Genomic DNA, 12,632 nt, shown 5'->3' on the forward strand with positions numbered 1-12,632 from the left:
GGCTAAGCTAAGGGGGGATCGTACACAGCAGAATATGTCTTTAAAAAAACCAAAAAAAAAAACTTATTTTAGTACTGGCAGACTTTCTGCCAGTACTTAAGATGGCGGGGACAATTGTGGGGTGGGGAAGGGAAGAGAGCTGTTTGGGAGGGATCAGGAGATTGGATGTGTCAGGTGGGAGGCTGATCTCTACACTAAAGCTACCAAATTAACCCCTTCACTGCTGGGCATAATACAAGTGTGGTGCACAGTGGCATTTAGGGGCCTTCTAATTACTAAAAAGCAACGCCAAAGCCATATATGTCTGCTATTTCTGAACAAAGGGGATCCCAGAGAAGCATTTACAACTATTTGTGCCATAATTGCACAAGCTGTTTGTAAATAAATTCAGTGAGAAACCTAAAGTTTGTGAAAAAGTGAACAATTTTTTTTATTTGATCTCATTTGGCGGTGAAATGGTGGCATTAAATATACCAAAATGGGCCTATATCAATACTTTGTGTTGTCTTCTAAATATATATATATATATACATGTCAAGGGATATTCAGGGATTACTGACAGATATCAGTGTTACAATGTAACTATCACTACTTTTGAAAAAAAAAATGAATTGGAAATAGCAAAGTGCTACTTGAATTTATTGTCCTATAACTTGCAAAAAAAGCAAAAAACATGTAAACATTGGGTATTTCTAAACTCAGGACAAAATTTAGAAACTATTTAGCATGGGTGTTTTTTGGTGGTTGTAGATGTGTAACAGATTTTGGGGGTCAAAGTTAGAAAAAGTGTGTTTTTTCATCATATTTTATAAAAAAAAATTATAGTAAATTATAAGATATGATGAAAATAATGGTATTTTTAAAAAGTCCATTTAATGGCGAGAAAAACGGTATATAATATGTGTGTGTACAGTAAATGAGTATATAATATGTGTGTGTACAGTAATGAGTATATAATATGTGTGGGTACAGTAAATGAGTATATAATATGTGTGGGTACAGTAAATGAGTAAGAGGAAAATTACAGCTAAACACAAACACAGCAGAAATGTAAAAATAGCCCTGGTCCTAAACAGATAGTGATGTGGTCCTTAAGGGGTTAAGGGAAATGCAAAGTGCTTGATGACACTGTGGAAACATAAACACAGATGATCGCCTGCTTGGAACTTTTAAAGCTGTCTATACCCCCAAGGCGGATCTCTTACCTAAGTTGGTGAGAGATCTACCATGGGGATATGTGGCAGCTTAGAAGCTTCAAGCAGGGGTCATCTGTTTGTTTCCAATGTTGCATCAGGCACTTTGCATTTCCCTTGCAATTATTACAGTTTATATTGACCTGCAGTGCTCATTCTGTTATCCTTTCAGGCTTTGCCACAGGAGGATCTTTGTTACAGAGGTCTGCCTGGAGTCTCTTGAGTACATCACCGTCTGCATGCTATTACATCCTCCATTCCAATGCCGGAGCCTGCTCGTGTACTAGGGGAGGGAAAAGAGGAAGTCCGTTGTCCTCCGTTCCCTTGCCAGGCGGATGTGGTCTGCGCATAACTGGAAGTGATGGTAACTCGTCAGTACACTTACGGTTTGTGCGTTTTTGAGGAGGGGGAAGAGGATTGCCGGGCGCCATCTTAGGTGTGGCAGATCAGGCTTTACCCGCGTAGGAGGCCTTAGATGTAGAGGAGCGTGACTTAGACGCTCTGGAGGCCTGATCTGAGTACTTACTTTGGGACTTGCTAAGGAAGCTTGGGGTGGTACCGGGAGAGGCGGGGGATGCTGCAAATATGAGGATGAGCGTGTCCTGGGCGGACCGGAGGCCGGATTCAAGGCCTTTGTTTCGAATCTATGAGTATTTACTGAACCGGAAAGGGGAGACGGGGAAGAGAGGGGGGAAGAAGGGGTTGAATCAACTTGATCAGAGTGGCCCGAGAGGGTAAACGGCGATGATCCTCTGCTACTGCCTGATGATACGCAGAAAAGCTCATCTTCGGCAAAGCTGGGAGGGGAAGGGGATGCGCGGGAGGCCCTGATGGAGCCTGAAGAGGATTTAGGGGAATTAAACTTACCTGTAACCTTTGTTTTCTTTCTAGCTAATTGTATGCTCCCCTGCTTCCCTGACGAACTGCTGTTGCAGCACGAAACATGTTGGAGTGTGTGATGTTGGGCTACTAGGCTGACTCCGCTTATGGCTGTGATATAGGTTGAATCTCTGTGAAAACTCACAGCACTTTTAATGCATATCTAATAAAGCATATATTTTTACTTTCTACTACTCTCGGCTCATTTCATGCTGGATCCTTTCCACCGTTGTGGAAGCTTTTTACTTGTGAAATTGTTTGGCGGTTTGTCCTGGTACTCTTCGCTTCCAGCAGCCTGCAAACATTCCTCCCACAGGACATACATCAAAGGATCTACACGTTTGGAGGATTAATCCCCAAATTATCCTGCGCCTGTGATTCACAAGCTTTCTTGAAGTTGGCATTACTGAGGAAGGAATACTCAGTCCCTGCACTATAAGAAGAAGGGTGAGTGAATGTTTTGCCTCTAAGTATATTGGACTTCCATATATTATTACAGATTGTCTTAATATATACATATTCTGTGGGACATATGAACATTAATATAATAAGTCCAGGAGTGATATACAAGGTGTACAGTTGTTACTGAAAGATTTACTTATATACACATGAATATACCTGTATAACCATTGAGGATACATCACACATTGACTCACAAGAAATCCTCCAATATACTGTTTAACCCCCTGTGATTTGCAAGAGACACTGATGCAAGTCTAAGGACATTGTTCAGTTTTTTCATATTTAGTTGAATCAACTTGATCAGAGTGGCCCGAGAGGGTAAATGGTGATGATCCTCTGCTACTGCCTGATGATACGCAGAAAAGCTCATCTTCGGCAAAGCTGGGAGGGGAAGGGGATGCGCCGGAGGCCCTGATGGAGCCTGAAGAGGATTTAGGGGAATTAAACTTACCTGTAATCTTTGTTTTCTTTCTAGGTAATTGTATGCTCAGCACGCTATCTTGCAGCCTTCTAGGTGGAACCTGCTTCCTCGCTCCATGGTCCTGCGGCCCGTGACAAGAAACCAAGCTTTTCCTGCGATCTGTGAAGAAAGAAGACAAGCTATGAACTGATCCTACTGCCCTGATAAGTCCCTAATATCCCTGCCTTGATTTTTAGACCCTCCCTTAGTCCTATCCCTATCTCTCCCCGTATCCCTGCCTACTTCTTTTGTTTGCCTGCAGTCCCCCCACCCCCCCTCCACTCCCCCCACACTTAGTATGTGAGGGAGGGGAGGTGGGGGGACTGCCAGCTTCTTGTGCTCCTCCATTGTCCCACCCACTTACTGTGCTCCCTGTCCATCTGGGCACTCCACATTCAGAAGCTTCAAGCAGGGGTCATCTGTTTGTTTCCAATGTTGTATCAGGCACTTTGCATTTCCCTTACAATTATTACAGTTTATATTGACCCACAGTGCTCATTTTGTTATCCTTTCAGGCTTTGCCACAGGAGGATATTGGTTACAGAGGTCTGCCTGGAGCCTCTTGAGTACATCACCGTCTGCACCCATTACATATGTATCTGGTGGTACCTGCGACATATGCCCCTTCTGTCACTGTGTGTCCATAGATAGTAGTGCTGCTGCTGAATATTAGCAACTGTTAGTAATGTGCCCTTAGTGGTCAGCTCGTCCTCTCTTCCCTCACTCTCTTGATCACAATACTGGTGCCAGTAATGTTCGTCTCCTCTGGCCTATCCAATTCTTCCCAACAGGCCAAAAATTGTCTCTTTATATGGCTATTAAAAACATGATGGGAGAGGGGCTATGGAGGTGGGAGGGGCACATGATGTGGGAGGGGCAATAGGGTGGAGGGCGGGCAGAGGAGGTAGGTAGTTGGAGCAAAGAGGGGGTGGGGGACCCTGCCACACTTTTGCCTGGGGACCCTGGTTAGTCTCAGTCCACTCCTGGATAATTATATATATATAAGTTCTATTCATAAATGTGCCCTGTGAAAGATAGAAAAATGCAAATAGTGAAAAAAATGTTTTACTTTTGTTTTCAAATTTACCTCTTAGTCTGAGGGGCATATTTATCAAGACCGCTGCTCCATAACTTGTCCGCCTGCTCTGTGGCCGCAGACAGAAATAAACCCGATTGAATACGATTGGGTTGATTGACACCCCCTGCTGTCCTCATTTATCGATGTGCAGTGGACATAATACGCCATTTCGTATCATGTCCGCTCGCACGTTAATACATATGCCCCTTAGTCTTGTTTGTTTAAACTCTCCATAACAGCATACTGAGGTAGCCTCAGGAGCGTGCACGCCTTGTGCACTATATGTATAACATTGTTACAAACACTGCTGCATATAGTGCACAAGTCACATGCACTCTTTTGAGCCTACTTCAGTACTTTATAGAAAGGAAATAAGGTTCAAAATGGGGAACAAGAGAATGAGGTTCATTTTATATTAAATTAGAACCATTTTATATAAAGTAGCTGCCCCTATAAAATCATAGAAGTATAACAAGTTTTAACTTGCATTTCCCTTTAACTAACACAAATTACATTTTTTTTTATAAATTAGAGATTCTAAGAAAAGGAAACTACAGATGATTTAAACTGCATAACATTTATCTACCATTATCTTATGTATATGTAGGTGCTGTTATACTGTGTGATATAATATTTTATTCACAGACAAATAGCACAACAGAAAAACTAGATTTATTTATGTGCTAATATTTCATGTGATGTCATCAGATACACAAATTACTGAGCACTACAGAACATTTATTAGTTTACACACCTGCCCTGGTCACTACAGTCTGGGACATAAAGAGTTAACAGACAGAGCACATAGTTACGTAACTGCCACGCCCTTGTGCTGAATAGGAAGATAATGTAAGTTTCGTTTCCTGCTGCTGAATTCAAGAATGGCGACTGCTGATCTGAGAGAGGAGCTAACCTGCCCCATCTGCCTGAACATTTATACAGATCCTGTAAATCTCAGCGGTGGCCATAACTTCTGCCTGAGCTGTATTGAGAGTGTGCTGGGTACCCAGGAGGGGTCTGGGGTTTATTCCTGTCCTGAGTGCAGAAAGGGATTCAGTAACAGACCTGAGCTGCAGAGGAACATAGCGCTGTGTAATGTAGTGAAGCATTTACAGATTACTCAGGCAGAGCCAATAGACACTGGGGTCCTCTGCACTTACTGTGTTCACTCTCCTGTACCTGCTGCTAAATCATGTCTGCATTGTGAGGCTTCTCTGTGTGATACCCACCTGAGGGTACACAGCAAGTCTGAGGAACACGTCTTAACTGAACCCACCACTTCCTGGGGTAACAGAAAATGCTCCAAACACAAGGAGCTGCTGAAATATTACTGCACTGAGGATGCTGCCTGTATCTGTGTGTCCTGCTCCCTGGCCGGAGAGCACAGGGGACACCAGGTGGAGCTGCTGAATGAGGCTTCTGAGAAGAAGAGAAAGAAACTGAGAGATGTTCTGCAGAAACTGACCACAAAGAGAGAGAAGACTGAGAAAAGAGTCCAGAGTCTGCAGGAGCACAGGAGAGGGGTGCAAGAGAAAGCAGCTGGTGTAACAGAGCGACTCACTGCCCTGATTAGGGACATCAGGAAACAGCTAGAAGACCTAGAGAAGCGAGTCCTGAGTGACATCACCCGGCAGCAGGAGCAGGTTTTACTCACAATCTCTGATCTGATCCAGCAGCTGGAAAAAGAGAAGGACGAGCTGACCAGGAAGATGAGTCACATTGAGGAGCTGTACAACATGACTGACCCATTAACTGTCCTACAAGAACAGGAATCACACAGAGATGACTTTTGTGGTGCTGAGAAGGGAGATAATGAGGTCACACAGAGAGGTGATAAACAGGTCCCTGCTGGGGGGGATTTAGATGAGGATCTGATCTCAGTGACCTTATACAGAGGTTTAGCTGATATTGTGACTGATGTAAAGAGAGGGCTCTATATGCAGGTGACATCAGACATATTACTGGATATAAACACAGCTGATAATAAAGTTATTGTATCAGGTGACCTGAAAACTGTATCCCGGTCAGATATAAACCAGCAGCGACCAGAAACACCAGAGAGATTTACAGATTATCCTCAGGTATTAAGCACCAGGAGCTTTTCCTCAGGACGACATTACTGGGAAGTGCAGATCAGTGAATCAGGGTACTGGCGTGTAGGGGTTTGTTATACCAGTATGGGGAGGGGAGGAGTTCAGTCTGTGATAGGAAATAATAACAAGTCCTGGGGTTTGTGGGGTTATTATAAAGATCTTTTCATGAGACATAACAATATAAACACCTCATTACACCCCCCTCTATCATGTGACACAGTAGGAATACTGCTGAACTATGAGGCTGGGCGTCTGACCTTTTATGAGCTGTGTGACCCAATCAGACACTTACACACCGTCACTGTCACCTTCACTGAGCCTCTTCATGCTGCATTCTGGGTATTGTATGAAGGTGCCTGGGTGAGAATCCTGCGCTAGATACACTAATAATAATAATAATGCTGCTGCCTGTGAGCCAGTGATGTCTGTGTATTGTGCACATTGTATATGAACTGGGGATAAAATAAAATAAGATATTTGTGCATGAAAGTCTGGTCTCCTTATGTTACTATAAGCAGGTGTAGGCAGGGGGCCATCAGGGGAAGGGGTCCAACCTGACTGGTATTTTACTGGTAGCAGCTAGTTCCCATTCCTCTAAAGGACCTTCTGACATCACAGCTGTCACGTGACTACACTGATCACATGGTACAGAGAGACGAGGAAGCAAAGGAAACTGCTGATTTACTTCTGCAGCTGTTTGTTGCGTGTTATGTACTATTTTTTGTGTACTGTGTGTTATGTATTGTGTACTGTGTGTTATGTACTGTGTATTGTGTGTAATGTACTGTGTACTGTGTGTTATGTATTGTGTACTGTGTGTTATGTACTGTGTATTGTGTGTTATGTATTGTGTACTGTGTGTTATGTACTGTGTATTGTGTGCTATGTACTGTGTATTGTGTACTGTGTGTTATGTACTGTGTATTGTGTGTTATGTACTGTGTGTTATGTACTGTGTATTGTGTGTTATGTACTGTGTGTTATGTACTGTGTATTGTGTATTGTGTACTGTGTGTTATGTACTGTGTATTGTGTGTTATTGTGTGTTATGTATTGTGTATTGTGTGTTATGTACTGTGCATTGTGTGTTATGTACTGTGTATTGTGTACTGGGAGTTCTGTACTGTGTATTGTATTCTGTAAGTTATGTACTGTGTACAGTGTGTTATGTACTGTGTATTGTGTGTTATGTATTGTGTGTTATGTACTGTGTATTGTGTGTTATGTACTGTGTACTGTGTGTTATATACTGTGTATTCTGTGTTATGTACTGTGTATTGTGTACTGGGAGTTCTGTACTGTGTATTGTATTCTGTAAGTTATGTACTGTGTATTGTGTACTGTGTGTTATGTACTGGGAGTTCTGTACTGTGTATTGTATTCTGTAAGTTATGTACTGTGCATTGTGTACTGTGTGTTATGTACTGTGTATTGTGTGTTATGTACTGTATATTCTGTGTTATGTACTGTGTATTGTGTACTGGGAGTTCTGTACTGTGTATTGTATTCTGTAAGTTATGTACTGTGTATTGTGTACAGTGTGTTATATACTGTGTATTGTGTACTGGGAGTTCTGTACTGTGTATTGTATTCTGTAAGTTATGTACTGTGCATTGTGTACTGTGTGTTATGTACTGTGTACTGTGTGTTATGTACTGTGTATTGTGTGTTATATACTGTGTATTCTGTGTTATGTACTGTGTATTGTGTACTGGGAGTTCTGTACTGTGTATTGTATTCTGTAAGTTATGTACTGTGTATTGTGTACTGTGTGTTATCTGTGTATTGTATACTGTGAGTTATGTACTGTGTATTGTGTACTGTGTGTTATGCATACCCCCCAACTGTCCCGATTTGTACGGGACAGTCCCGATTTTAGGAGTCTGTCCCGCTGTCTTGGGTTGCTAGCCATCTGTCCCGCATTGCTCCATGCATTTAAAAAAAATTTTTTTTTAATTTTATTGGGCACATACTCAGAAGCAGCTGGCTTTTATCTCCCAGGGTTATATACCTGTTAGATTCCTTGTGGAAAAGTAATGGTGTGTGGGTTAAACAGGAGTAGGAAGACTGTATACCCTCTGACCTCAGGTAATGGTGACCTATAACCCCTGGTAGTGATGTCTAACCCCTGGTGATAATACTAGCATGCCTTCAGTTTTATATGATGAACAGTGCTAACACCAGGGTAATGAACAGTGGCAGCCTCAGACTGCCAGCTAATGTGCTTTCCAACCCCAGGACCCCATACAATGAGTTACAGATACCCATATATGATGTAATGTGTGTGTCTATCTGTATCTATAAGTGTGTATGTGTGTGTATCCGCATGTATAAGTATAAGATGTGTAGTGTGTGTGTATCTGTATGTATAAGTGTGTGTATCTGCATGTATAAGTGTATGCTATGTAATGTGTGTGTATCTGCATGTATAAGTGTATGCTATGTAGTGTGTGTGTATCTGCATGTATAAGTGTTTGCTATGTAGTGTGTGTGTCTGCATGTATAAATGTAAGCTATGAAGTGTGTGTATCTGTATGTATAAGTGTATGCTATGTAGTGTTTGTGTATCTGCAAGTGTAAGTGTATGCTATGTAGTGTGTGTGTATCTGCATGTGTAAGTGTATGCAATGTAGTGTCTGTGTGTATCTGTATGTATAAGTGTATGCTATGTAGTGTGTATTTGAGTGTGTGTACATGTATATGTGTAGCTTGTGTTACTGTGCATTTTTGCTGACTTTAAAGGCCGGAATCTAGAATATTAATGGGGAATGCTGAGAGCAGTTTTACAGAATCTATTATTAATTGTCCAATTATGATAAAAATATTTAGCACTGTCTCTGCGAAGGCTAATTAAATACAGAACTCACATAGCTATACCAGTGGTTTGAGCTTGTGTTTGATTTGCTGCCTAAGAGTATTAAAAGATATGACTTTATTTAGAATTTTATTTATATTACTTTGGTCTTATGATTTTTTTTAAGCCCCGTCCCTGCTCCTGCCAACCACATTTCAAATTTTTGCCGCTGGGGGTGTCCCTCTTTTGAATTTTGAAATGTTGGGAGATATGTGTTATGTACTGTGTATTGTGTACTGTGTGTTATGTACTGTGTATTGTGTGTTATGTTCTATGTATTGTGTGTTATATACTGTGTTTTGTGTGTTATGTTCTGTGTAATGTGTGTTATTTACTGTGTATTGTGTACTATGTGTTATATACTGTGTATTGTTTACTGTGTGTTATGTACTGTGTATTGTGTGTTAGTTCTATGTATTGTGTGTTATATACTGTGTTTTGTGTGTTATGTTCTATGTATTGTGTACTGTGTGTTATATACTGTGTACTGTGTGTTTATGTACTGTATATTGTGTGTTTTGTAATATGTATTGTTTGTTATGTACTGTGTGTTGTGTACTGTGTGTTGTGTATTGTGTACTGCGTGTTATTTACTGTGTACTGTGTGCTTTGTACTGTGTATTGTGTGTTATGTACTGTGTATTGTGTAATGTGTGCTATGTACTGTGTGTTATGTACTGTGTATTGTGTACTGTGTGTTATATACTGTGTACTGTGTGTTATGTACTGTGTACTATGTTATGCGCTGTGTATTGTGTACTTGGTGTTATTTACTGTGTAATGTGGGTTATGTACTGTGTACTGTGTTATATACTGTGTATTGCGTACTGTGTGATATTTTCTGTGTATTATTTACTGTTTGTTATATACTGTGTACTGTGTGTTATGTACTGTGTATTGTGTACTGTGTGCTCTTTACTGTGTATTGTGTATTATATACTGTGTACTGTGTGTTATGTACTGTGGGCTATGTGCTGTGTATTGTGTGTTATGTGCTGTGTATTGTGTACTGCATGCTATGTACTGTGTATTGTGTGTTATGTACTGTGTATTGTGTACTGTGTGTTATATACTGTGTACTGTGTGTTATGTACTGTGTTTTTGTGTTATGTACTGTGTATAGTGTACTCTCTGTGTAATATACTGTGTATTGTGTGCTATGTACTGTGTATTGTGTACTGTTCAATCTACTGTGTATTATGTACTGTGTATTGTGTGTTATTTACTGTGTATTGTGTACTTTGTGTTATTTATTGTGTGTTTTGCACGGTGTACTGAGTATTATGTGTGTTTTGTTCTGCATATTGTGTGTTATGTACAGTTTGCTATTTACTATGTATTATGTACTTTGTATTTTGTGCTGTGTATTATGTACTATGTGTTATGTACAGTGTATTGTGTGTTATGTGGTATATACTGTGTATTTTGTACTGTATATTATGCACTGTGTATTGTGTACTGTGCGTTATGTACTGTGTATTTTGTGCTGTGTATTATGTACTGTGTGTTATGTTCTTTATATTATGTGTTATGTGGTATATACTGTGTATTGTATACTGTGTGTTATGTACTGTGTATTGTGCACTGTGTGTTATATACTTTGTACTGTGTTATGTACTGTGTGCTTTGTACTGTGTATTGTGTGCTTTGTACTGTGTATTGTGTACTGTGTGTTATGTACTGTGTGTTATATATTGTGTAATTTGTGTTATGCACTGTGTGTTATATACTGTGTACTGTGTGTTATGTACTGTGTATTGTGTATTGTGTGCTTTGTACTGTGTATTGTGTGCTGTGTATTGTGTACTGTGTGTTATGTACTGTGTATTATATATTGTGTAATTTGTGTTATGCACTGTGTATTGTGTACTGTGTGATATATACTGTGTACTGTGTGTTATGTACTGTGTATTATGTACTGTGTGTTATATTATTGTGCACATTGTGTTATTTACTGTTTGTTGTGTTCTGTGTGCTATTTACTGTGCATTGTGTGCATTGTGTTATTTACTGTGTATTGTGTTATGTACTGTGTATTGTGTTTTATGTACAGTGAATTGTGTACTGTGTGTTATTTACTGTGTATTTTGTACTGTGCATTATGTACTGTGTATAGTGTACTTTTTTGTGTTATATACGTTCTATTGTGTACTCTGTGTAATATACCGTGTACTGTGTATTATGTATTGTGTACTGTGTTTTATTTACTGTGTATTGTGTGTTATGTACTGTGTGTTATGTACAGTTTGCTATGTACTGTGTATTATGTTCTGTGTATTATGTACTGTGAGTTATATACTGTGTGTTGTGCAGTTTGTTATGTACTGTGTGTTATGTACTGTGTATTGTGTGTTACGTACTGTGTATTGTGTGTTATGCACTGTGTATTGTGTGTTATATACTGTGTATTGTGTGTTGTGTGTTATGCACTGTGTATTGTGTGTTATTACAGCAGTGCTTTCCAAACTGTGTGTCGGCAGCACTGTGTAGGTGTGTCCCTGCTTCAGCACAAATTTAAAAAAAAATTATTTTGGTTTCTGACTTTCCGCCTGCCTGCTACGCATATCATATGGTTGACATGTGATTGATACCTAGGGGGTCACAGATCAACTTAACCTATTCGCGCAGCTCAGTGGGAACTGAAACTATTCCCATTGGCATATTGGCTCCTGACTGCGCGTGTAGTCAGTGAGTGGGACAGCAGTGTGTTTGCAGGGTGGGCAGTAGTCAGTCGGACTCACCGAGCTCTGAGGGCGGCAGCTTAAACGCTGTTTTTTTTTTTTTTTGCAACTAGCTCCCAGTAGTGCATTGCTGCTCCTGCTCTTGATATATGGATAGGAAGGGGAAGCTTAAAAATGCTTGATGATGAAATGTGAGTGTCTTTATCCAATATTCCACCAAATATTTAGAAACTGTGCTCATCCCATAAACCTCATACATCCCATTAAAATAGTTAGTAGCTATTGGTGTTATTAAACTTTTTTTAATTCTTGCACATACTTACATACTATTACTTGTAAGTACATTTCATTATTATATAATTTATGTATGTGTCTGTATCTCTTAAAACAAGTTAGTTTAACCTCCTGTTTGCCAGTACAACTGAATTACTGTGTCACGAAATTATTTAGGTCTAAATAGTGTGTCGCCAACATGAAAAGTTTGGAAAGCTCTGTATTACAGTGTATGTACTGTGTATTGTGTGTTTTGTACTGTGTGTTATGTACTGTGTGTTATGTACTGTGTATTGTGTGTTATGTACTGTGTACTGTGTGTTATGTACTGTTTTTGTTTTTTATTTTTTTATTTATCTTTTTAATAAATATTGAGTCATTTACAAAAAACAAAAAAAAATTATTTCCGATTTGGTGCATACAAAAAAATAAAATAAAAAAATACCAGTTCTATAAATATTCACAATAAACAAAGACTTGGCAAGAACATAAAACCTTATAATAAAATGACAAATACCTATAAATCTTCAGTTAGACGTCTCAATATACAAAACTCATTCTTTGTATCACATTAAACAACCCCGGCTCCTCTGTTCTCCGATATCCAAAATCCCCTCTCCTGCCCTTATCCCAGAGAAGGAAATAAAATGCATCATTCT

General features: G+C 39.7%; 1 protein-coding gene across 1 annotated transcript; it reads left to right on the forward strand.

Annotated features, from left to right (window-relative positions):
* Positions 1-4,938: 4,938 nt before the first annotated feature.
* On the forward strand, positions 4,939-6,654 carry LOC128667182 (E3 ubiquitin/ISG15 ligase TRIM25-like). Its single transcript, XM_053722111.1, has one exon. It carries the CDS (start codon positions 4,954-4,956, stop codon positions 6,541-6,543), a length of 1,590 nt encoding a protein of 529 aa, XP_053578086.1. The 5' UTR covers positions 4,939-4,953; the 3' UTR covers positions 6,544-6,654.
* Positions 6,655-12,632: the final 5,978 nt, after the last annotated feature.

Source organism: Bombina bombina, chromosome 7 (assembly GCF_027579735.1).
Source record: "Bombina bombina isolate aBomBom1 chromosome 7, aBomBom1.pri, whole genome shotgun sequence".
In the NCBI taxonomy this organism is placed as follows: domain Eukaryota; kingdom Metazoa; phylum Chordata; class Amphibia; order Anura; family Bombinatoridae; genus Bombina; species Bombina bombina.

Bases quoted from the DNA above. Each gene is read 5' to 3' on its own strand.
- LOC128667182 (XM_053722111.1), top strand. From the start codon at position 4,954: ATGGCGACTGCTGATCTGAGAGAGGAGCTAACCTGCCCCATCTGCCTG.